General features: G+C 38.5%; 1 protein-coding gene across 1 annotated transcript in view; it reads right to left on the bottom strand.

Annotated features, from left to right (window-relative positions):
* Window positions 1-24,563, bottom strand: part of MCC (MCC regulator of WNT signaling pathway) — a 331,241-nt gene extending 306,678 nt beyond the window's left edge. The window contains exon 1 of the mRNA XM_045566234.1: window positions 24,165-24,563. Within this exon, the coding sequence (XP_045422190.1) occupies window positions 24,165-24,396 (232 nt within the window). The 5' untranslated portion in view covers window positions 24,397-24,563. The remainder of the gene's footprint in view (window positions 1-24,164) is intronic.
* Between the last annotated feature and the right edge of the window lie 3,268 nt (window positions 24,564-27,831).

Consider the following 27,831-nt stretch of genomic DNA (forward strand, 5'->3'; position numbering starts at 1 on the left):
CTGGAACACCTAAAGTTCACCTTAGAGTTAGTAACGATCGTGATAGCTGACATCTATTCAAAGCCTACTACACTAAGGGCCAAGTGGTGTTCTAAGCATTTTACACGTATTATCTTATTTGATCCTGTCAGCAACCCATGAACAGCTATAATTATTTTTCCTATTTTTAGAAAAAGACATTTTCTCTCTTTTAGCTTAATTTTGTAGATATTGATTGCTTGCATAGAACAGTGGTTAAGAGCTGGGGTTTTGTAGTCACACTGCTTAGGGTCAAATCAAAATCACTATTCACCAACTATATGACCTCAAGCAAGTTATTTAGCCTCAATTTCTTTGTCTTTAAAGTAGGGATAATAATGTGTACTTTATAGGGCTGTAGTGAGAAATAAATGAAGTTAAAGTATGTAGAGCACTTAAGACAATCCCTGGCACATGGTAAATTGATCAAAATTGTCACATCTTACAATTTTATTTATTTGGAATCCACTTTATTTTGATTGATTGATTGATTGAGATAGGATCTTGCTCTGTCATCCCAGCTAGAGTGCTGCAGTGGCATCATCTCAGCTCATTGCAACCTCAAACTCCTGGGCTCAAATAATCCTCTTGCCTCAGCCTCCTGAGTAGCTTGACTACAGGAATGCATTACCACACCCAGCTAATTTTTAAAACTTTTTTTGTAGAGATGGGGTCTTGCTATTGCCCAGGTTGGTCTCGAATTCCTGGCCTCAAGCGATCCTCCCACCTCGGCCTCCCAAAGTGCTAGGATTACAGGGGTGAGCCACCATGCCCTGCCTGGAATCCATTTTACACACATCTGTAATCCTAGCATACTGGGAGGCTGAGGCGGGAGATTGCTTGAGGTCAGGAGTTCGAGACCAGCCTGAGCAAGATCAAGGCCCCCGTCTCTACCAAAAACAGAAAAAATCAGTCAGCACAGTGGCATGTGCCTATAGTCCCACTTACTTGGGAGGCTGAGGCAGGTGGACTGCTTGAACCCAGGAGTTTGAGGTTCCAGTGAACTATGATGTCAACATTGCACTCTACCCAGGGTGACAGAGCGAGACTGTCTCAAAAAAAAAAACAACCTCAAAAACCAAAAAAAACTTAACAGAAAGCAAATATATAGGGAAAATATACACTGTCTCCTCACTTCTGTAAGGTACCTGTTATGATGACCAGTTCTTAAAAAAACAAAAAAATTCTTGTAATAGTTTTGTACCTAATATTAGCATTATTACAAAGAAAATAAAAATAGCCAATTACATCAGGGCTGAAGTTATGTTTCTCTGAGTATGAGATATTCCACTTATAAGTCAGTCTTTGGTTATTGGGCTTGATAAACCTTGCTTCCCTATTCTACTTGGCCAACTCCTATCTTGAGATGATATCATCAGCCTTACCAAAACTTGTGGCCAGCACCGTGAGATCTGTGTAGCCCAGCAGCAGCGGCAGCTTAGAAGTAGTTAGCGTGATTTATTCATCAGACCTGTGCTCTGGCCACCACAGCCACCCCTTCTACCTCTAGCTTCCCTTCCATCCTTCCTTTGAGTGCTGGGCCCTCTCATTACAACACAGGCAGATGATAACATAGAGTGTTCAGGGGATCCCGAGACCTGTATTAATAGCATCTTATGCTATTGTCTATGTTTAGTGGCCATTTATCTTTTGGTTATGTAAATTGTTTAGAGAACATTGCCTAATTTATTACCCTCAGTGGCGAGAGAGATAATATTGCTTTCAATACACCAGAAGCAGCCACCTTTCTGAATGTAGAACTACTCCATCACCAGAAAGAATCATGGGAGCATTTGAACAAATTGGCTGCCAGGTGTCAGCCTTCCCTGTCACAGCACATTTACTATTTCTAGATAATACTGACATCAACAGAAGCAGCAGTAAATCGTCCAGTCCCCAACAGAATCACCATCTGAGTCTTTAGTCGTTTATTAACATCAGTGCTTGGTACTAAATTCAGGAGCTGATTCCCAGGAGGGCTCAGCCTTCTCTGGCACACTTTACATTGCAAACACAGGGCAGTTATCTTAAAATCTGTGCCTGTGGTCACAAGGAGAATTGGGTGGGAAAGGATAGATAGAGCCTGTCTATCCTTCTCCTGGGGAAAAACAAAAAAAACCAAAAAGCAATTCAAAGCACATGTCCTACTAAGGATGGTAAATAATATTACCTCTCAGGTGATAAGAGTCAGTTCTTTGCCCTTTGGCTATCTTCAGGAAGTGAGCCTATTACTGTCCTATTTTGAATACATAGATATGTCACATGTATCCTCTCTAGGGACAATGTACTGAATTTCAATGTAACACTGGAAGCAGAGTGGGAGATGTATTTTGAAATGCAACTCCCTCTCCCCTCCCCGCACCCCAGGACTGTTGATAGCTGACAAGAAAGAAAGAAATGAGGAAATGTATTTTTCTTACTGAAGGGTGCTTATCAACACCATCACCATTAGTGGATATTTTAAAATGTCCCACTGTGCACAAGTAAGTTCAACAATCCTTGATGTGTTTAAGCACAGGCTTGAGAACACTTAATGGGAGATATTTTAGAGACAACTAAAGGAGGAGCTAGAATAAATAGACTTGAAAATTCTTCTCCAGCTCGAGCCTCCGTTGTTCTGTTCTTCACCAAATTTAATATAAAATGCAAAGTGTGTGCCCTTTGGCAGTTCATAATTTAGTTATGAAAGCACAGCTGAGGCAAACATCTTTAACCTTTTTAAAAAAACAATTAAAAGTAGTATTTGGCAGCTGATTATCTCAGCTTGTCTAAACTAGGTATATGAAGGAGATGCGCAAGAGGGTTGATTCAGGGCTAAAAAATTCAAAGGAGAGTTTAGGGAAAGAGTGTTAAAATGAAGAAGGCTTAGAGAAAAAAAGTGGTAACTGACTTTCACTTGACAGCACAAAGAGGGTTTGCTTGGGTGTGGGGGATAACATCCATGGTCCACATGAGTTTAAGCTTTGTTTTTTTTTTAAAGATATGTCTCTCTTGGTTAGAAGGCAGAGACTGTATTTTGGATCCATTTATCTTTCTCTTACAAAGCATATTAGTGGGCAATGTATTCAGTAAGCTCTTGGTAGTCACTAATTTTTAACCACCATAAATGGCAGACTGTGAACGGGGATAATGCTAATCTGGGTCTGCCTGTGATGAGAAGCATCGCACACATCCCCTGGTTGGCGTGCCCACAAGGCTCCTTGAACTCCTTGGCTGAAAATCAGCCTAATGAGAAATGGAAAATGTCAAGGGAAAAAAATGTACAAACAGGAATCCAAAAAATGATTCGGATTCCAGCTTCAAAACAAAAAATAGAATCTTATTATCTTTTATTCCTGAAAAGTTGATATTTTTTCATCTAAGTTTTCTTATTGTGGTGGATTACGTTGATTTTCTAGTGTTAAACCAAATTTACATTCCAGAGGCAAACACAACATGCTCAAAATATATGACATATTAACACTCAACAAAGTGAACAGACAACCCACAGAGTGGGAGAAAATATTTGCAAACTACTCATCTAACGAGGGATTAAAAACTAGGATATATAAGGAGCTCCAACAAGTCAATGGGAAAAAAATCAAATAATCCAATTAAAAGGGGGCAAAAGATCTGAATAGACATTTCTCAAAAGAAGACATTCAAATAGCCAGGAGGTATATGAAAAAATGCTCAATATCATTAGTCATCAGAGAAATGCAAATCAAAACTACAGTGAGATATCATGTCATGCTAGTTAAACTGGCTTTTATAAAAAAGACAGCAATAACAAATGCTGGTAAGGATGTGGAGAAAGGGGAACCCTCATACACTGTTGGTGAGAAGATAAATTAGTGCAACCACTATGGAAAACAGTATGGAGGTTCCTCAAAAAACTAAAAATAGAACTATCATATGACCCAGCAATCCCACTGTTAGATATATACCCAAAAAAAAGGAAATCAGTATATCAAAAAGATAACTGTACTCACCTTTTTATTGCAACACTATTCATAATAGCCAAAATTTGGAATCAACCAAAGTGTCAATCAACAGATGAATGGATAAAGAAAATGTGGCACATATACACAATGGAATATTATTCAGTCATAAAACAGAATTAAATCCTGTCATTTGCAATAACATGAATGAAACTGGATTAGAGAACATTACGTTAAGTGAAATAAGCCAAGAACAGAAAGACAAATCTCACATGTTCTCACTCATGTGTGGGAGCTAAACATTGAAATAATTGATCGCATGGTGACAGAGAGCAGAATGATGGTTACCAGAGCCTGGGCAGGGTAGGAGGGAGTGGGGGATAAAATGGGGATGGTTAATGGGTATAAAAATATAGGTAATTAGATAAAATGAACAATATTTGATAGCACAACAAAGTGACTATAGTCAACAGTAAGTTGTGGTATACTTAAAAATAACTAATTGGAATGTTCCTAACACAAAGAAATCATAAATGCTTGAGGTGATGGAAACCCCAATTACCCTGATTTGTTTATTATATATCATATGCCTGTATCAAAACACCACAATGTGCCCTATAATCTATACATGTACCTATAATGATTAAAAATTTAAAAGATTTTCAAAAGTGACATCTTGTTTATACAGTACTGACTTTGATTTGCTAATATTTTGTTTAGGATTTTTGCATCTCTGTTCAAAAGTAAAATTGGCCCATAATCTTTCTTTCTGACCCTGTCTTTGTCATGTTTTGGTATTAAGGTTATGTATGGGTCTGTATGAGACTGAAATTATCTGTTCTTTGAATGTTAGGTTGACCTCACCAATGAAGCTGTCTGCACCTGGAGTTTTCTTTGTGGAAAGATTTTTAAAATTACTGTTTTAATTTCATGTAGTTATAGAACTATTCAATTGTATATTCCTTAATGGATCAGTTTTAGTAAGTTATGTTTTCCTGGAAATTTGCCTTTTTCTAAAATTAAAAGTATATTGTCAGAAAGCTGTTCATAATACCTTCTTTTTGTTCATATCTTCAGCATCTGTAGCAATATCACTCCTTTCACTCTTGATATTAGTTATAATAAACCCTGACTTGGCTACCTTGCCTGCCAACAACATTGTACACTTGGCTAGATGACACAACCTTGACTCAGTTGCTACATCTGCAAAGCAGAGGCCCCTGGATGTCGTGTCCTACTCCTGTTGTCTATGTACCATAGTTACATAGCACATGACCTTCAGCCAGCCCAGTGTGTATCCAAACAACAAGCCCAGATAATCCCAGGCAATCAACAGTGTCCAGGGGTTTTGCCTTCCTAATATGGGACAGAGACAACTTGTGGTCCTTTATTTTCTCACCCAAAACACAACCTGGACAGCCTTCCTTGGCTCCATGTTTCATTGGGATGCCTGCCTGGCAGTCAAACTTTCCCACTCAGCAATCAATTCTGCCTCTCTAATGGTCTTTATTTTTTTTTTTTCTTTAACAGTTATTTGTATCTTCTCTTTTTTACTTTAGCACTCTTGCCAGAAAGTTATCCATGTTATAATCAATCTTTTCAATGAATCATCTTTACCCTTTGTTGTACCTCTATATTTTGTGCTTTTCCATTTTATTAATTTTTGTTCTCATCTTTATTATATTCTTTCTTCTATTTTATTTGTGTTTATTTTGCTGTTCTCTTTCAAAATCTTTAGAATGGATGCTCAACTCAGCCCTTTTTTCCTTTGTTTTCTAACATATGCATAACAGTTATCAAATCTCCTCTAATTACTGCCTGAGTTGCATTTTCAATTGAAATTTACATAATCTTTCAATTTCAGTTATTTTTGAATATTCATAATTTCTTTGAGCCATGGGCTATTTAAGAGTATATTTGTGAAGTTAATTTTATGTGTTAACTTGACTGGGTTAAGGGATAACCAGATAGCTGACAAAGCATTATTTCTGGATATGTCTATGAGGGCATTTCCAGAAGAGACTAGCATTTAAATCAGTGGACTGAGTAAGTAAGATCTGCCCTCGCTCAATATAGGAAGGCACTATCAAATCAGCTGAAGTCTCAGAATTTCAGGTTTTCTGACCTTTGGCCTCCTGGACTTGTACCAGCAGTCTCCCTGATTCTCAGACTCTCAGGCCTTCAGACTCAGACTGAGCCACACCACCGGCTTTCCTGTTTGTCCAGCTTGCAGATGGCGTATCGTGGGACTTCTCAGCCTCCATAATCACATCAGCAGATTCCCATATCAAATCCCATTTTATATATCTATATTTATAGCTATAACTATTTCCTATTGTCAACTAGAAATAAAATCCTAAACACCCCCACTGATTGAACAGAACCCTCTTGCCTAAGGGGACCCCAGGAAAACCTTAACACTGAGTTCCTAGCCATGAAGGGAAGGGAAGTAGGGCATGCCTCCTTATACTGTCTTCCTTTTAGAGTTTAGACAGAACAACTGACCAGCATACTGTAATGTTAAAATAGAGTTCATAAGACTAACAAAACAGACTCTTTGTGTCATTGAGATACTAAATTACAAACAGGACCTAAGGCCATTCAAGAAAAAGGTTAAGTCACACCTACAGGCCACCAATTTGCCTAACAGATTAGGTATATAGTGGCTTGCTCTATGATTAGCAGACTTCCTTATTTCAACTTAAAACATTCCTTTCTACTGACTCTGAGCTTTCAGACAAGCTTTATTACTTTAACCCATTACAAATCAAAGAATCTCTGAATACACCTATGACCTGTAAGCTTCACCCCCCCCCCCCTTAAGATGTACCATCTTTTTAGGCCAAACTAATGCATACCTTCCATGCACTGACTTATGATTTTACCTGCAATTCCTGTCTCTTTGAGACATATAAAACCAAACTGTAATCCGACTGCCTTGGGACCACTTACTCAAGGCTTCTTGGGTTTGTGTATCCCTGGGCCATGATAACTTATATTGACTCAGAATAAACCTCTTTAAAATATTTTACAGAGTTTGGTTTTTTTCCATTAACACTATTGTTTCTGTTTTTCCTGAGAGCCCCAAATGATATTATAAAATGTTCCTTAATTTCTTATCATATGGTGTTTTGGTAATGTTGATTCATATGTTTGTTGCATTGTATTCAGAAAACATAGTCTGTGTTATTTTAATCCTTTAAAGTTTGTTGAGACTTGTTTTATGGCCTGTACATGATAAAACTGTGTAAATGTTCCATGCACATTTGAAAAGAAAGCATGCCTTGCCGTTTGGTAAAATGGGCTTTGTATGTCCATTATGCCAAGCTAGTTAATTGAGTTGTTCAAAGCCTACATATCATTACTCTTTTTTATTGTTCTGTTTGTTCTAGTAGTTAATGAGAAACATGCTAATATCCTTTACAATGATTGTGGATTGCTGTATTTCTCTATATAGATGTCAATTTTTGCTTTATGTATTTTGAGGCTATATTATCTGGTATAGACAAATTTTAAACTGTTACATCTTTCTGACAAATTTAATCCTTCATCCCATTTTGAATTTAGCCTATTTTTAATAATGCTTTTGTGGATGGATATATATATATGTGTGTGTATATATATATATATATATATATATATATATATATATATAGTATTTGTTTCCTGTTATTACCACAAAGCTCCAAAAATCTTTGGAATTCCCTGAGACATGAGAGTCCTTTCTATGCTAACGAGATGAAGCCCATGATCTTCAGTAGTCAGAGAGATGGATTTGAGGAAGCTTCTCCCATTCTGCCAACAAGATGTCTGTAGTATTAAAAATTCCTTTCTTCCTTGGCAATCCTCCTTATCTCAATAATTGGATCTTTGTGTGATGAGCAACTAGACCTAGGCCAAAACTCCCTTGCAGTTTGGAGGAAAATTTCATGAACCATTTTATTGATGATTTCTGTCCCTCTGTTTTCTTTGTTTGCTCTTTCTAGAATACCTATTATTTGAATGGTGGACATCCTGCATCAGCCTGCTAATTTTCTTATCTTTTCTGTCCTACATTTTATTTTTGTCTTTTCACTCTTCTTTCTGGAAGATTTTCTCATTTTTATTTCTCATTCCTTCTACTGAGTTTATCATTTATGATTTTCTGAATATAAGCAAAAGTGTTTTTTCCATTCTCTCACTCCACAACAATTGACAGAAGACTTCTGTGACCAAATGTGTGTGGGGTTTTCCCCACCAATAAGCAATTAATTCTGCCGCAGACACCAAATCGGTGTCCTCTAATTCAGTTCACTCCTGACACTATCTATCTGGAGATAGTGTCAGATCTCAGAGGTTGAGGGCTCAGCCCCCAAGACTATACTCCCAGATACTAGTCACAAACTCCAGATTGTTTTACCTGTGCTCCTGATCGACCGGCTATAAACTGAAGGTCCCATGACCCACTCCTTGTAGTTAATTAATTTGCTAGAGCAGCTTACAGAACTCAGGAAAACATGTTTACCAGTTTATTATAAAGGATATTACAAAAGGCTGGATGCTGTGTCTCACACCTGTAATCCCAGCACTGTGGGAGGCTGAGGTGGGAAGGTCACTTGAGGCCAGGAGTTCAAGAACAGTCTGAGCAACATAGTGAGACCCTGTCTCTATAAAAACTTAAAAAAAAAATAAAATCAGCCAGGTGTGGTGGCACAGGCCTATAGTTCAGCTACTAGGGAAGCTGAGAAAGGAGGACTGCTTGAGCCCAGGAGTTTGAGGTTGCAGTGAGCTATAATTACAGTACTGCACTCTAGCCTGGGTAACAGAGTGAGACCCTGTATCAGAAAAAAAAAAAGGATATTACAAAAGATACAGATGAAGAGATGTACAGGGCAAGGCATGTGGTATGTGGGAAGGGGCACAGGGCTTCCATGCCCCTTCTGGATGGCTTCCATGTTCAGCTGTCCAGAAACTCCTTGAACCTAGTCCTTCTGGATATTTATGGAAGCTTCATTATGTTGCTCGATTGATTAAATCATTGACCATTGGTGATCAACTTAACCTTGAACCCATCGGTGGGACTGAAAGTCACAATGCTCTAATTTTCCCTTGATCTTTCCAGCAATTTGCTACCCTCTACAGCCCCCTTCCCAGTCCAGAAAATACCTAGGGGCTGCCAGCTGTCAGTCAACTCATTAGCATACAAAAGACATCACTTTTGGAGAGTCTAACAATATGAGGAGTTGTATGCCAGAAAAAAATAGGATGGAGACCAAATATTTATTTCACAATATCACAAATATATTTTTTCAGAGTTGTAAAAAAAGCTCCTTTTATCTTGTTCTTTTACTAGGGATATAATATCTTCTATTTTTCAGGGTGTATTAATGAGAGATTATTTGAATGTTCTCCCTGCAGAGTCTTTGTTCCCCTTAAATTGCCTCTATTTTTCATTTTAGAGGAAGTCTTCAGATGTCCGGTGCTCTTTGGTTCCCTCCTCCATTGATCCACATAACCTAACTCAGCTCTGAGATCTTAGTTCACCATTCTTGAACCTATGGTAGCCTACTGGGCCCAATTTAGGAAACACTGATTTATCTCCTACCAGATGAATGGGAACTTTATCAGACCAGGCCTAGGCAAAAATGAAACAGACAAAATGTGTTTTCATAAGCCCTACCTCCCTCTGCCTTCCTCTGGTTTCTTCCACAACTTTAATTCTCCTTCATCCTACCTCTGTCCTTCAGGTCTCTCCCTTGACTCTTTCCCCTCATTAAAGCCAGTTCAAGTAAAAAATCTAATCATTTTATTAATATACAGTATGTAAGACTAAATATATTATTCTCTAGTATTTGGCTTTTAAAAGAAGCACAAAAGCATTTCCTGGGGATAAACCAAAGGAATAAACTCTGAAGGTATAACTTAGTCAACATCAAAGCAAATCAGCAGATAGGTGTAAGAAAACGGACAACTCCCTTAATAAAAACAAACCTCTTATCCTACAGAGTTGGTAATGAAGGGAGACTCTCCACATGGATGATGTAGCAGAACCCTCATAGTCCCAACTGTTGGCCTCTGTGCTTCCCCGTCCCCTTCAGGATCTTCCTCTAATTATTCCTGCAACCATTCCCAGGCCATGAAGGGGCAGGATGTTTCCTGTTCTGAGACAAGAATGGATTCCTGTTCTTCCATAATACCCTAAACAGAGCAAGTGACACCATTCATAAAAGCTTTTTATTAATGTCTAAAGAGTACTTAACAGAAATGTCATGAAACTAGATAATGAGGAATATCAGAAGTGACTGACTGTTTGGAGGGGACTAGCCCTATCCCATCCTCATTCCCAGTTCTTAGCATTCAGGAACATAAGACTAGAAGGTCTGATTCATCTTATTCTAAAAGGAAGACATGAAGGTTCAGAAAAAAGCCATCTCCTACTCTGCTGACTTAAGGTCTTTCCTGAGAGAAGCTGTAGATTGGTGGACCAAGGACTCAGATTCACAGACAGATTTTGTTAGTTCTGCTCTGCTTCAAAGTCATTTTTAAAAGATCTAGTCATCAACATCGAAATTTTGGAGAGATCATATTTTAAAAAAGCAAAACCATTTTCTGGCATTGAACACACATGTATACACAAATATCCCCCTCTCCCCCAACGCACACGATCTAGACACATGTTTCCACATGGCACTACTTGGCTGGAGTTGAGCAGTGGCTGCCCCTTTGCAATTCCTTTGCAATCTGACATGTGCCCTTCAGTTTGCTGCAGCCTCCATCTTGGTCAACTTCATTCATTTATGTTGCCTACCTCCCTCAGTAAGCATTTGCAACCTGCTTCTAAGCTGCAGTTCTATGTCTGAGAATCTATTCTTCCTCCGTATGACAGACTGGGAAGTACTATCAGAAATTTCCTGACCCCAATATTCATGCACGAGGTGTATACTTACAATGGAATTGTATTGTTATAAGGAGGACTATTGCCCAAGATCCAGGACCACCCACCAGCATGTTTGAAGATGGACAACATATAACTAAGTACTCTGTTGACAGAGATTCTGGGTCTACTTACTTTTACCTACATGAGATATATTATATGAAAAATCTTTTGAAGTATGCTATGGTCTGGATCTTTGTGTCTACCCCCCTCAATCCATATGTTGAAATCTTAACAACCAAGATTGATTTAATTAGTAGAAGTATCAAAAGGTGGGGCCTTAGGGAGGTGATTAGGTCATGAGGGTAGAGCCTTCACGGTAGGGGTTAGTACCCTTCTAAAAGAGTAGCTAGCGAGCCCCTTCTACCATGCAAGGATGCAGCAAGAAGGTACCATTTAAGAACCAGGAAACAACATTCATCAGACACTAAATCCGCTAGCACTTTGATCTTGGACTTCCCAGTCCCCAAAACTGTGAGAAATGAATCTGTTTATAAACTACCCAGTCTATGGTATTTTGTTATAACAACCCAAACCAGACTAAGATAAAGTACATATAATATAAGCTAAGTAAAAAGAAAAGAGCAAAGTGTAAAGTGCTAGAAAAATATAAATATTTTGAATGTATCAGGTTTTGGCATTAAAGCAACTAAATAGGTGAGACTATTTACACTTTAGGAGCCCAGGGTGGCAATTTCACACCTAAATATCCATGTAGGAATTCCCAATAAGAAAAGTTATCTTGGACACCTAAATTCTTAGGTTTTGTTAATAACAAAAGAAAAAGAACACCACAGTGTGAATTAGTAGAAAGACAGTTAAACCAGGGGCCAGGAGAGTTCCATTCTAGTCCCAGCCCTGACACCAACTAGCTCTGTGACCTGAGAAATATTATTTAATCCTCTAGGTCTCCATTTCCTCATCTATACTAGACAGAGGCTAAAACTAAGTGATATTTAACAGACCCTCTCAGCTATAATATTGCAATTCAAGGGCAAAATTTTATCAAAGTACTCTAAATCTTGAGTCAGATAAACCAAACAAAACACTATAAATACTAAGAGAGAAATGTGACATGATTTTTTTTTGTGTTAAAATTTATCTAGAACTGAAAAATATGCATCCATAAAATGAGAGCTAAATAAATATACAAGGTACCAGATTAAATTCTGCTTCAACTAGAAGCAAAAAGAAACAAAAACATTTTGTTCTTATAGTGAACTTAAATGGATCAACTGGAAACATTAAGTTCTTATAGTGAACTTAAACGGATCAACTGGAAAACACACAAAATTCTTCCAAAACAACCATATAAATTTAACTGATTTAAGCAGTCATTTACTAATGCCCTTTCATTTATGTTCTCCAATGAATCTGTATTAGTCTTACGAGAGATAAAACAAGGAAGCAAAATAAGCCTTCCTGAGCCTTCTGTGATTATAATGTTGAGTGACAGACTCTCTAGAATGAACAATGGACAATGGAATTGTCTGGCCAAAGCAAACACTTTTTCTGAGCAGACTGAGCCTTTATCTCAGCCAAGTAATCATTTTTATTACATGAAAAATATCTAAAATCATGCCAAGTTGTATCACTGCCACTGAAATTGGAATGGCTTCAACATCCCATAAAAACAGTGACACTTACTAATGCTCGAGAGAGAAAATAGATGAACAATTTTATTGTCTTGTGTGTGGTTCAAAAGATATGATCAACACAGGTAATTACTGTCTCCCCTCATGCCAGGATTACCACCTGAGATAAGCACACCTGGATTCCTCTAAACTTTTTGGTTTGTGCTGACTAAAATGAAGTGATTAATGCCACTAAGAAGCAAGCTAAAAAATAAATTCAAAAGGAGCAGCACCAAACAGTGTGAAACACACTAATAAAAGACAAAGTCAGCAAGGAAGACAGAACCAGTTTTCACTACTTGAGACATCATAAAAAGAATTTAGACCACCACAGAGCAATGTATTGAATTACACAAGGTACTAATCTACAAAGGTATTCTAAAATATTTAATATCTCAAGAAATACTTGTGAATCCAGTGATCTTACACATACTTGCTTAGAAGTTTAAAAAAGAAACTTTTTTTAGGTCTTATATTGCCCTTAAGTTTTTCCTTCTGTCTCCAATGTACCATAAATAGAATTCAACATTGTAGGTACAGAATGTAAGTTTACACTAAGAAAAGCCAATTAAGGACAAAGAACTGAACTTCAAATATACCCAACATAGAGACATTTTCATTCTGAGAGATAAATAACACATATCTGACTCTTGATTATGTCAACATCATTTATTATCTTTGGTTTCATTAACCATTTTGTACTTACATTTTAATACGTGGGTTCAATTATCTGAGAACCCACAACAGCTCAAATAACCAATGAGGACATAGCTTGGTGGGGGAAGGGGAAGGTTTCCTATTTCCTTCTTTTGTTCAGAAGATCTCTTGGTCTTTCCTCATGGCAGATGACACGACCTCTCAAGCTAAACCTAAACAGATTCTTTATTTTAGTGTTTCATATTTTCCCTGGGGTGGGAAAAAGAAAAATGTTTTCTTTTAATGGATGCCATTGATCTGCAGGTTACTAAATCTGTGAAATACATGAAGGACGTTGTCATGTTATGTCCTTAATTATGTTCATAATTTGAAAGCAAGATTTGCCACAAATAAGCTGCCCCTGGATAATCAAGATTTTCCTGTGTTAATACATTGTCACTGCAGGATCACTTCCCTATACATGCTGAATTGGGGCTTCCTTTTTTTATTTTTAATCTCAAAGCCATTGCTATAGCCACCCCAGAAAATGTCTTTGCTGTTGATCTTAATGGTGTTTGCCAGGCTTAAATCTTCTTTACTCTTTGACCCTGATGGGCTCTGTAAGTCACTGTCTGGTACCAAAGCAATTGTCAGCTCAAATGTCAGAAGACTCAAACAACCCACAAAGACAAACTAGAAGAGAAACAAGCACTGAGGTTTAAGCTTTCAACGGGATCCTTTAACAGCGTGCTTCTCGGTCTTTTCCACCAAAGTACACTGAAGGCAGAGGAGAGTCACAGGAGTCTGAGGGATAGACTGAATTACCCCCAAGCCAGAGATTTCTCTGAAGGATCATGTTTTCTCTTAAAATTCATTTGCATTTTTAATTCTACTCCATATTTGCTTTAATACAATTTTTAAAAATTTACAAAGTTATGCAACTTTTACTCCAAATAATCTACTACTTGAGAAGCTGCACCATGTTGGTCTTGAGGCTTTTAGTACTTCCCACACCCAACCACAGCTATGCACTCCCCAGACATCACATAACCCAGTAAGAAGCCCAGGGACATTTAATGTAATTACAGGTTAAATACTTTCTATTGAACTCTTCTCCAACTTATCACTACCTGGGTGTGTTTCCTTATTTCTACATTGTTCCAATTCTTTCCAGTTCCCCGAGATTGGCTTGGGCTTCATTTCTTCCAAGAGTCTTCTCTGGCTTCTCTGTCAACAGTGATTCTACTTTTTTCATCTCCTGTAGTACATCTTGCTTGCTTCACACGTTTTTCACTCGATCATATATAATCCTGTACTAGTTCTATTTATATCATTTGTCTTGATTAATAATAATTTAATAAACTTCTTAAGGGTAATTCTCTGTGTATCACATTTACTGCTATATAACAAGCCACCACAAAACTTAGTGGCTTTACACACCAACACTTTATTGTTTCTTGTAATTCTAGGGGTCCACAACTTGGGCTGGGCATAGCTGGCCAGTGCTTTGGTTTGGGGGAGCTTGACTGGGGCTGGAGGGACTAAGACGTCCACACTCCCATGCCTGGGGCTTGGTGCTGGCTGTTGGCTGGGCCTATCTGTGTGGTCTTTCATCACTTGTAAGTCTAGTCCAGACTTCCTTTGGTAGTGGCAGGAGTGTTCCAAGAGGTGAAGGACGGAACTGTAAGGGACTTTGAGGCATGGGCTCCAGAACTTACCCAATTTCATTTTTGTGGCATTCTATTGGTCAAAGTAAACCACAAGGCCACCCTAGATTCAAGGGGGGAAACATACTCCACTTCTTGATAGGAAAAGATGCAAAATATTGTGGCCACGTTTTTCAATCAACCACACCATGACTTCTTCCTTTGTCAGTTTAGCAGCAAGCATAGTGAAGTGTTAAAGTATGCCCCTAGCCAGCAAATGGACTCCCCGTGGCTAACTGAGGTGCTCAAAGTTAAAATAGCACCAGGCGGCCATGGCTGGGTGAGGGAGTGGTCAGGTCCTCCTTGTTCTCAGAAAGCTGTTGTTAAAGTATCACAGGACCTCCCTTTCTACAATCAAGCCAAACCTGTTCTTGTTCTTGGTGCCAAGATAAACTGTAGCCAAAACCCCCACCCCCAGCTATTTGAAAAAAACATCTGACAGAGACTTCTTGTTTTGGGCTTGGAAACCAACAAATCAGCACTCACGTGCCTTGGCCAATCAGGGCTCAGCTGCACTGACCAATGAGAACTCAGCTGTGCCAAACACAACTAAGTGAGTTGATCCTTCATTTGCATAAACAGACCTGATTGGGAACCCAGGCAGGAAATTTTGCTATAAACCCGAAACCCTCTGTTTGTTCTCTGGAACACACCTTCACCTTCATTTTACACCAAAGGCTGCACCTCCTCAATTTATAAACTGTTCACTGGAATAAAGTCTCTTTCCTCCAAATTCCTTTTCAGAGAACTTTTGTTCACAGAAGGCAGTTGCTAGATATTGGCTGAAGTGAACTCAGTATTCCGGTGCTCTTATTTCATCCAGCTTGAGACTATAACCTCCGGATAAGAATAGAGTTGAAAAAAAAATTAATCTTGATAATATTGATCTATAACTCATTACTTGGACTCATTTTCTCTTTAAAAAAATTGCCCAGATCTAAACACACATGTCTTATTTCAAAGGAATAGCTGTACCTCAAAGGAAGAGGTCCAGGCTTTGAAGGTTGACAATAAATCAGCAGATAGATAGTTGCTGTACCTGGCACTAGGTGCTATGGGTACCAACAGTTCTAACTAACATAGTACAGAAAGAAAAAACTCAAGAGTAGGTTTGTGGGGTTATGTAGGGGTAAATAAGAAGCGAAGAGGCCTTGTGGGGAAGTAACGGGAAACAAAGTGGGATAAAGTAGGATGAGCCCACTGGATGGTAAGGAGTCTTGACATCCAAGAGAGTTCAGAGGTGATACAGCAGCGTCTATTAGGTAGATAAAAGAGAGTCAGTGCATCGTACCATGAGCACATATTAAAAATATTAGAAAATCATAGCAGTATCAACTGCAATCAGCAGCTTGCAGGCAGAAAGAACAGCTGGGAGGAAACTCTAGTGATTAAGAGGATGAGGGAGGACCCAGGTCTAGACCATGGTAGTGCCAATTTGAGAAGTAAGAACAAAAGAATCTATGGGGTCTAGGGACTGCTCAAGGACAGGAGGGAGAAGAATTACAAAAAGAGATACAAATGGACTAAGTTAATCAAGGAACTGACCAAGTTTACCCAAACTAAATTTAAAGAACAATCTATAGATAGACAGTTGCTTAACAGCATTCTCAGTATGGAACTAAAGAATGTAAAACATACCCATTACTTAAAGACTTTAGAAGCTTATTCTAACTCCCAATAAAGGAGTAGAATGTATTAAATAAACATTGTTCAGCCTTTGACATAGGGATTAGAGTATGTAAAACAAAACAAAACTACAATAAAATAACAACAAAAACTAAAAACCCTTAAAACATCCTGAAACCTTCAATTGGGCCTGAAAACTATTGTGACTTTAGTCTAGTTTTATGCTAGCTAGGCAGTATTTTTAACAATAAATTACTCTCTTAAAAGGTTCTGTGTTAATTATTAATTGTTAATTATTAATTGTTCACCCAGAGCCCAGGGGACTTAAACCACTTTTGATTTTCTTAATTCATCAGGCAGAACCCTACATAATACGGCCAGTCCAACTGGATTTGAAAAATGCCTTCTTGTCTCACTTACTTTAACCTGTTTTAAGGGTTTATAAAAATATTTACATATACAGAAAAAAAAACCCCAACAATATTTAAAAGTAACTAACATTCATTCTTGAAAATTTGGATATGTCAGGACTGGATGGGTTTTGTATATATTAAGTAATTGTGGTTTTAATTTTTTTTTTAACAAGATACAGAACTAAAATTCAGGAGGTTGCTTATTTGTTTTTTTAAATCTGCCAAGGAATTAGGGTATCTCCTTACATTTCCTCAGTTTTGTGGGGTTTGGAGTTCTTCCTGAGTAAATCGTATTCTTTGTTAACTTTATACTTTGAGTTCCTATGAAGAAGACGTTCTTTGCTGTTAGTTTTCTGAGAAACTTCAGTACTTTATCTGTTTCTTAAGGACCACAGGGGCACTATCAGAGCAGCAATGAAGGCTGACACAGCAGGTGGGAACCTACCTCAAGGAAGGGGCAGTAAAGAATCGTTGAAGATATAGGTTATTGGAAACTGTGCCTAGTGTTCTAATCTTAGCATAAATTATTTGTACTATTTAGCAGGTTTTGATGTCTGATGTCTTACACAATGTTTTATAACTCTATGGGGATTTGATTCAAATATGTTTCTGGGCTCTCTGAGACCCGACCAAAGGAAGAAAACCCAGTGCCCCAGAGCTCTGAAAAGCAATAAATGTGACAGTCTCATTAGGCAAACTTGCAAAGGGCTGCATCAGCTGTCCTTGGCAGTCCCTTGTTTCTTTGGTGGTCATCACCATGAAGCACTACCTCCGTCATGTAATTCACACATTTGACACAAGTGTGTGGAAATCACGTGTAGGGTTTACAGCTTGGTTGAAGTAAGAACCTATTCAAAAGGGCATGTTTAAATAAAGGCTCTGCTGGAATTGATAACATACATGAACATCTAATGCTAGGATCTTTTTTTTTTAACTTGAGTCTTTCCTAATCGTAAAGAAAAGCAAGATTTATAAAATGAAATTTACAAATAAATAGAACGAATCTAGATTATTTGTTTTCCACTGGGAAATCAGGCAGTGTACAGAACACCTCACAACTGTTTTGACATAACGTCCATGTCACTTAGCTGCCAAAGAGATGGGCTTTATTATCTAACAGGAACTGTCCTCAGACCCTGGGGACCATGTGTCTGTAATTTCTAGGACTGGCCTCTGAATGGCAGTGTTCTTTCTAGTTTGCATTTTGGTCATCAAGACAAAGTTTTCTTTCCAAGTTAAAGTTGCAGGGGACTCAAAAGAATCATCTCTTTCAATAGGTAAGTGACTTCTTAGTGTTCTCTACTCCCTACTAGCCTAGAACCTCAGTTTCCTCCTCTATAGAGGAGGATTCTATTTTAAACTTGTAAGATAGTTTCAAGGATTAGAGATGATAATAATTATAACAAACTATAATTTATTGAAAGCCTATTGTGAATAGGTACTGTGCAGAAGCTTTACATGTTAATACCTCATTAAATCCTTCCAACTACCTGTCATGCACATATTACTACTCTATCTTTAAAGATAACAAAATTGAAGCTCAGAATAATCAGGAACCTAGCCTAAATCCCATGGCAAATCAGTGGTAAACCTGGGATCTATCTTTCCAGCATATAATACAAGTACCTAGCAAATTGCCTTGTGCTAGTAAATATTAGTAATTTTTAACTATTTTTATTATTGTTATTGCTATACCTACTACATTATATAGCTGATGTCTGAAAGATAAGAAATTTAAAAATATTGTTTCTAAGATGACTTAAAATGGATATAAAAATCTATTATGGTCTAGTTGTTCAGGCACCTTAATTTTCCCTGATGTATTTCTGAGCAAAGAGTGCATGGCCTAAGAGAAGCTTTGTGAGTAAAAGTTTATGGTCAATTAAATTTGGAAAATGCTATATATTTTATTCTTCTGGAGATTCCTGAGAAACATTAGCATATTAAAGGCTCTGTCTGAGATGTCTTACAGTAAAGAAAACGATTAATCTAGTTTAACCCTAAGTTTTCAAATGCACTTGACAAAGGAATTCTTTCTTCACGTAATATTTACGACCAGCTCTTGAAATCACTGTTCTGTGGAAAACGCTTGGGAAAAATGAATCTATTGAAATTCCTCTTCCAAGTTGAGCGTGTAATGTTTTGACATGTCTTCTTTTTCTGCCAACTCAACTCCCTGCCGTGGATGTGCTGTGAAATGTCAGGGCTGACAACAGAGTTTTTCCGACACTTAACTGTTAAACCTAAGGTTTTCGTAGGCTTTTCTCACAACAGTTTAACATCCTTTCTTCTTCTCTCCACCTTGCAGTCACACGTCTTGTAGTCACTGAAACTCCTGTTCGCAGTATTTCTCACTCTCCTTGCAGACCATAGCATCTGCACCAGTCAATGGCCTCTAAAGTTTTGTTAACTCTAATTTAAAGCTTAGTACTATTTAATTTGTCATGTGCTTATGCACCCATAATTAAAGTCTAAGTTCCTTCATGTCTGGAATGGTGCATTTCACCTCCGTGTATCCCTAAAAGAGCATGAACACAGCGCATTGCTCATTCATTCATTCAACAAATATGCATTGAACATCTCCCACATGCCAGGCACCGTTCTAAGCACTGGGGTATATCAATGTCATTGGTATTCTAATGGAACTTTATTTGTACTGGGAGAGATAAGTAAGTGTTCAAGTAGGTACATAAAATAATGTCAGATAAGTGCTATGAAGCTACATGAGCTTGTGAAAGACTGAATGAGGGGAAGCTACGTTAGCTTGGGAAGGCCTCTCTCAGAAGGAAATATTTAAGCGGAAATCTGAATAAAAGGAAAGAGCAATGAGAAGGTTGGAAAGAAGATGGTTCTAGGCTGAGGGCAGAAGCCAAAGGTGAGGAGGCTGGCTGAATTTGCTAAATTAGAGGAACAGCAGGAAGGCCAGTGTCACTGCAGCACACCTAGTAAGTTGGGGGAATCAAGATGAGATCAACTTGGAGTGGTGGGTATGAGCCAGACTGTGGTAAGGAATTTGGACTTTATTTTAAGGTGGCATGAAAGCCACAGAGCATTTTAGACATGGGAATGAACTAAACATGTTTTTATAACTTCAAAACAGCATTCTAAGGGCCAGGTGCAGTGGCTGACACCTGTAATCCTAGCACTCTGGGAGGCCAAGGTGGGAGGATCACTTGAGCTCAGGAGTTTGAGATCAGGCTGGGCAAGAGCAAGACTCCTGGCTCTAATAAAAATAGAAAAATTAGCCAGGTATGGTGGCATGTGCCTGTAGTCCCAGCTACTGGGGAGGCTGAGGCAGGAGGACCACCTGAGCCCAGGAATTTGAGGTTGCAGTGAGCTATGCGGATGGTACCGCACTCTAGCCCGGGTGATAGACTGAGACCCTGTCTCAAAAACAAAACAAACAAGCAAGCAAACAAACCACCCCCCCCCCCGCCCCTGCCACCCCCGCCATTCTGACTACAGGGAAAAGAATGAAATGTCAGGAGTCAAGGGAGGCCAGTTACAGGTTATTTTAGTAGTCAAAGCAAGATATGATGGTGATTTGAACAAGCTGCTGGCAGGAAAACAAAGGAAGTAGGCAGATTATGGTTATACTTTGGCACAAGCAACATTAAGACTTGCCGGCTTAAGCAAACAGGTGGACGGGGCTATTTCCTAGATGTGGATATCTGGGAGAGGAATAAGCCTGGAAGGAAGGGTGGGGAAGGGAATTAAAAGTTATTTTCGACTGTGTTAAGATTAGGAGCTCTATAAGATATCCAGGAATATGTGTCAATTTTTATCTGATTTTGGAGCTCATGGGCGAGGGCTGGGCTAGAAATATATACTGGGAAGTCACTGGTGCAAAAATAGTATTTAAAACCATGGGGGCCGGGTGCGGTGGCTCACGCCTGTAATCCTAGCACTCTGGGAGGCCGAGGCGGGTGGATCACTCGAGGTCGGAGTTCGAGACCAGCCTGAGCAAGAGCGAGACCCCATCTCTACTAAAAATAGAAAGAAATTAGCTGGCCCAACTAAAATATATATATAGAAAAAATTAGCCGGGCACGGTGGCGCATGCCTGTAGTCCCAGCTACTCGGGAGGCTGAGGCAGGAGGATCGCTTAAGCCCAGGAGTTTGAGGTTGCTGTGAGCTAGGCTGACGCCACGGCACTCACTCTAGCCCGGGCAACAAAGCGAGACTCTGTCTCAAAAATAACTAACTAAATAAATAAATAAAACCATGGGACCACATGAAATCATATAGCAAGAGAATGTAACCCTAAGGCATCTCAAAATTTGAAAGTGGTACAAAGGGAAAAAAGGGAAAAAAGGCTGAGAAAGGGAAGCTCAAATGAATGGTAGACAGAAACCCAGGGGAACAAGGTCCCAAGGAGTCTGGAGGATAAAGTGCAGCTCTCATGAGGGCGTGGTCAGCTGGGTCAGAGGCCAAAGATGCAGATGTGGGCAGAGAGGGAACCACTGGGTTGGCCAATGTGGAGGCAGCAAGAGCAGGGTCAGGGGAGTGGCAAGGACCGAGCCGAAGGAAGAAAGAGAGAGGACTGATAAGCATTCAGTGCAGGCAAACACTTCAAAAAGTTTTGCTGTGCAGAGGAGTGGAGAAGTGGGGCGGTATTTAGGGGGACATGGAGTCAAGAGAGGGCTTCACCCTCCCCAAAATGGGAGATATGGGAGTTTATCTAGAGTCAGAAGGAAAGCTTAATGACATAGAAAAGAGAACTAATTGAACGCATACTTCTTTGTCTAATTATTGTCAACTTTTAAATGTATTTGAGTCACATTAGACTGAATAGCAGAGTTGTTTTCCAACATATGAACTGTAATTGTGACAATCTCCAAGACTTAAAACTGGGTGGTAATAATAACAATATTAGCTTAACACGTCACTATGTGCCAGGCCTGCTTTATATGCTTTGCATACATATCAGTTCCTTTGTTCCTCCAAATAACACTAATTGCATATATTTTCCACTTGAGGAAACTGAGACACAGAGAGGTTAAGTAACTTGTCCAGTGTCATCTAGACAGTAAGTGACAGAACCAGGATTCCCACTGAAATAATCTCACACTGAAGCCTTAACTACCAGGATAAACTGGTGAAAGGTTTCATAGCCGTGGGCACTTCCTCAGTTCCTGACATGTTTAATGATTCACCTCCTCTCAGTCTCCTCTTCTTTTCCCAAGGGTATAAGGTTATGTAAAAAGATGAAAGGGAATTGTTTTTCAACCCTTTTTCTGGTCAGTGCAATCTTAGGACACAGTCAAACCAATTAGATGCGGGCAGGACTTTTTTTTTTTTTTGAGATAGGTCTTGCTCTGTTGCCTGGGCTAGAGTGCAGTGGCGTCATCATAGCTCACTGCAACCTCAAACTCCTGGGCTCCAGCAATCCTCCTGCCTCAGTCTCCTGAGTAGCTGGGACTATAGGCTTGCACCACCATGCCCAGCTAATTTTTTAATTTTTGTAGAGACAGGGTCTTGCAATGTTGCCCAGGGTGGTCTCAAACTGCTGGGCTCAAGTGATCCTCCTGCCTCAGACTCCCAAAGGGCTGAGATTACAGGCATAACCCATTGTGCTTGGCCAGTAGCAATTCTTTCAAACCCGTTCCTTTTAGAATATTTATAAACATCTACTACACTTTACAAATATTTTTGACGATTAAACCATATGGTTTTTCCCGCAAAATATTCCTTCTATATATACATTTTAATATGCATTTATAAATTATTTTAGTGACTATATGATATTCAATTTTGGGGATATTCCTTAGTTTACCTAACCCTTCAAATATATACGTATGCATGTATGTGCTTATGTAGTTATATAAGAAATCCATGTTCTTGGCAGAAAAATTAAAAAATACAGATTAGCAGAAAAAATTCCTTTATTCCTTCATTTAATAAACATTTACTGAATATCCATTTTGTGTTGTGCAAACATTATGATTCTTGCTTTCAAATACTATGTAAGAGCACGAAGAAAATGCAAAGGAAAAACTACAAGATACAAAACTATATAGAAGGTATGTGAAAAAATTAGTAAAAAATAAATCTCTCTCACATACACACACAAAGCACAGAAAAGATGGAGGGAGGGAATGACAGGGAGAGAGAGAGACAGAGATGGAGAGAGAGAGATTCCAGAAGTAAATATATCAAAGGTAAACAGCAGTTATTATTTCTAGGTAGTAAGATTAAGGATTATTTTTATTTTCTTCTGCTTGCCTTTTGTCCCCTTACTATTCTATAATGAACATATGTTACTTAAATATTCAGAAAAATGTTATTTCAAAATTTAATATTTCTACATATTATGCTGACCGTACATGTTCTACCAGACATCTGATTTGCCACTAAAGTAGAATCCATTAAGGTAGTAATGCATAGAGGACACGTAGACATTTTTATTATTTGCATTACTCATAATAATGTTCCAGATGATTCCACTGCCAGGAGCCTTGTTTAGGGTGTGTGTGTGTATTGTGGGGCAGAACATAATTATCCATGCTAATTAGTGTATATATAAAAACCAAATTATGGACAATTAACACGGAGCATTACTTCTTGCCACTAGATCTACCTACCAGAGAAAGAAACAGAAAAAGAGATCCAGGAGACATTTTCAAGGGAAAAAAAAAAACCCTGAAGTATAGGTGGAAATTTCAGATACTTTCCTTTGTCCCTTTGTTCAGTCTACCCTTTAAGATGCCCCTATTCTTTCCTTTTTAATTTTTTATTGTGTAAAATTTCAAACATACCAAAAATACGTATAGTTGATTACTCAAAAATATGTATAAGAAACCCCGTTCCCATCATCCAGTTTCAATAATTATGAACACTATTAAAGACTTTGTTTTTAATAGCTTATCTTGCACCAGCAAGAAATAGTAATACTTATGAACAGGAAAATTATCTCTATAGAAAAAAATTTTAACATTAAATAAAAAAGAAATGGCTTTTAAAAACCTCTGCACTAAGCTTTGAAGAAGTTCCCAAAGAGTTTCTAAGGCCTGCTGATTCAGTTACCACCTTTCCTATCCATTCGCCCTTCCTCACTAACTATTTGAATCCATTATTATGCTTGCAAAATAAAAGAACTACAATAAAGAAAGCAGTAAGCCAGGAAGTGTGAAGCCACAGGACAGAACTGGAGGAAGCTGAGCACTCACCCAGGGAAAGTGTGGCCAGAGGGCGCCCCCAGGGCAAGCTGGCCCCAGGTTGGGGAGGCCACTCTCATTTACAGAGACCTGGGCAGGGCCAGTGGAGCAGCAGTCAAACTCCCACCTGGTTGTACCTACCCAGACTGTTGTCACTGCTCGTGGGCCAGGAAGCAATTCTATCCCTCAGCTTCTTTTTACAGGAGTTGTCTGACTTCACAGAACGGTCTACTTCTTCCTTCCTAATTTCTTGAACAAGCTGCATGCGGCACCTTGTAAAATCCTGAAAGGAAATCTTCCCGTTTTCATCTGCACCCAATTGGTTCATGATCTCAGCCACAGACTCTTCCATATTCAATTGGCGACAGACCATCAACAAGTCATTTCTACAGAGGGGGTGAACAGAAGAAAATGTGTTAGGACAGAGATTTGAGGGAGAGAAAGGGGTTCATGAAAAAAAGGGTATTTCTTAAATATATCCGTACATATTAGACCCATTTTTAACTTTGTCATTGCTTCTAGAAAAGTGGAAAGTGTACAAAAAATCTGTTCCATCTGGGTTATTCTAGACAAAAACTCTATTATTATTTGGAATGGTAAGGCAACTTTTAATCCTTTGTTCTCTTTCCCTTCCTGTCTCCACGCCCTTCTCTCCTTTTCTTTGTTTTGAAATTGAAGAGTGTAAAGTTCTTTCTTTACACCTGAAGAGTGTAGCACTGTAATCTCACTGTAAGATAAAGTTTCAGAACATAGAAAAGACATTGTTTCTACTCTTGTCAGAGTTCAAAATCTAGTAAAGTTGTAAAAGAACAACAAAGATTTTAACAAGCTTGCTTTTCAGCTCTCTGGAACAATCAACTAATTTTATTAATAGTATTTGTTTAGAATGTTATTTAATCCCAACTTTCGTGATTCAGTGCTCACCTACCTCTGTTTTTTCCTGATTTTGTTTGAGAATTTTCCACCTTCTCACCAGCAATTAGTATGCCCTAAGAGAGAGGTGAAGCCAGGATCAAAATCCCAATGTTTTCCAGGACTACATGTAACATAAATGTGTGAAGTGGCTGGATCTAAGACAAGAAGGGTTGGCAGGGTTTGTGGCTGGACTAGAAAAGTTATTCAGCCTATAGGATCTCAAATTTTAAAAAGAAAAATAATAATAGGAAAAGAATAACAAGAATAATAACACTATGCTGACCAAGAACATTTATCTGGAGGACGTAAGTTTGATCCCTGACATATAAGCCTTGTTCTTTTCTCTCTACCTAAACTCTTTTGGTAAACATTTTGTTTATACTGCTCCAACTATAAGTCACAATAAAGGTCAAAAGATTGTAGAATTTAAGAGCTGGAAGAGACATTAGACACTGATCCATGGTCACAAACAAAGCTAATTAGTGCTTCTGTCTCAACATACCACCAAAGTCCAACCATCTTGACAACACCACCAATTTGATGTTTCTGATACCTGAAACCTAACCATAAAAACTAAGACCAACTCTTCTCTCCAGTCACCCTTCACAAACTCCCGTCTTGGTCAACGTTACTATGCTTTCCCCCATGTTCCCTAGGCTCAAAGAATTGTGGACATTTTAAAGATCTTCTTATCCCTCCACCTTACCCCTAATTTTCCCTGGCAATTGTCCCCTCTCCCAAGTTTTTAGCATCCAATTTATCATTAAATTTCTGTTGGTCTGGTCCCTGAAATACTTTTATACTTACTCTTTATTGTGTTTTTCAATAAATACAACAGTCTCTAAGACCTTTTCAATTTATGCCAGGGCTATGACACTAGCCTTTTCAGCTGCTCACCCTGCTTCCAACTGCCATCTCATTTTCATGGTCCACAAAGCATTTTTACACATAGCTACATGCTTTATTTTATCTTGCGTGTATATGCATGTCTATGTGCACTTGTATATTATATATATGCCTCTGCATACACAGACACATACACACACACACACATATATATTTGTAGATGGATGAGTAGATGAATAAATAAATATACACATGGAAGTGGGCAGAGTAGATTAAATTATTAGTCCTAATTTTTCATCCTCCTATAGTAGTGTTATACATCTATATGCTTGCCTTGGCCTCAGGGCCAAGGACATTCATGCTAAGTGTGTCCTTCCCGATCCCTTAACTTCAGGCTTGACATCTAACTTGCTTTGGCCCCTGAGATGTTAGTAAACATGTGTTTATACAGTTGAGCTTGTTCCCTTCTGCTTCTGCCTTTATTATGAGAAGAACATATCATGGCAGCTATTATCCTGCTAGCCTGGGCCCCAAAATAAGCCACACCAGCCTACATGTAGACTCATAGCCTAAGAAGAGCCACTCCAGCTGACCCCAAAATGTATGATCAAGAGTAAGTTCTTATTGTTTGTGCCAATTAAAACTAATTGTTAAGGTGAGATTTTGTGATTTTTATCAATAGCTGATTGATAAACTAGAAAAATTTTTGTTTTTTGAAATGTTTTCATATGCTTATCTTTTTCTGCCCTTCTCTATGTACAACCTGCCTGACATTTAGCTGGCTTCATCCCGGATTTAGAGACGATCAGGACTTAGAGATGATCAGGTTTGCTAAGGCAGGAATCCAAGCAGAAAGAATGGGTCCAGATTTCACTCTGGGCCCAGGGTTCAGATTATGCTTTCTAAAATAAAAATTTATTTTTTAGATATTTAGACAATAGTCTTAAAAATTAGGCTTGGTGAGAAATAGATGTCTTCTAAATTCCAGAAGTTCACATATTAAGATGTTAACAATAATGTTCTCTGAAAAGTATGAATATAGTGTTTTCATTTGGCCTATCTGCATTTCATAACTCTCTTCGGTACACTATACTATTTTCATAAATTGATATGTCACTTTAAGTCTTAAAAATAGGGACAATAAGAGTACCTATCTTGTAGGGTTGTTCTGAAGATAAACGAGATAATGCATATAAAGCACTTAACATAGTTCACAGCACACATTAAGTACTCAATAAATAGTAGCTGTATTATGATTTTTTTATACTTATTGATCATAGATCTTTCACAATGCCACAGTCTCATGATTAAAGCTTTAGTAATGAAGCACAAACTGCTCAGGGGAAAAGAATGCATATGGAACTGAACTGACTACCTCACTAAGCAGAACAATCTGTCAGCAGAGGCCAATCCCTCCTCTGTGCTTGTGGCCCACTTGTGCACATCAGGCACCCTGGTGAGAAACTCAGCTCTGTCCAAGCCAGAGAAGTTTCATTCTACAACAAGCAATGGGGAGAGCTGGGAATAGAAATGCCAACTCAGAGTAGAATGTGTAACATGCATTTTCATTTAAAAGTATGGCCCAGCCAGGCGCGGTGGCTCACACCTATAATCCTAGCACTCTGGGAGGCCGAGGCAGGAGGATTGCTTGAGGCCAGGAGTTCAAGACCAGCCTGAGCAAAAGTGAGACCCCGGCTCTACAAAAAATAAGAAAAATTAGCCAGATGTGGTGGCATGCACCTGTAGTCCCAATTACTCAGGAGGCTGAGGTAGGAGGATTGCTTAAGCTTAGGAGTTTGATGTTGCAGTGAGCCATAATGATGCCACTGTACTCTGGCCTGTGCGACAAAGCAGAGACTTTGTCTCCAAAAAACAAAAAAATAAAAAAATTATGGCCCGTTGAGAGGCTGATATAAAAGATTAAAGACAAAATATATTGCACTCTACTAAAGTAAGATTGTAATCTTTAAATAAAAGTGCAAGTTTTTAGAAACTAAATTAAAGCTAAATCCTTTCAGTATAGGAATATAAAACTAACAATAACAAC

Source organism: Lemur catta, chromosome 12, assembly GCF_020740605.2.
Source record: "Lemur catta isolate mLemCat1 chromosome 12, mLemCat1.pri, whole genome shotgun sequence".
Taxonomy (NCBI): domain Eukaryota; kingdom Metazoa; phylum Chordata; class Mammalia; order Primates; family Lemuridae; genus Lemur; species Lemur catta.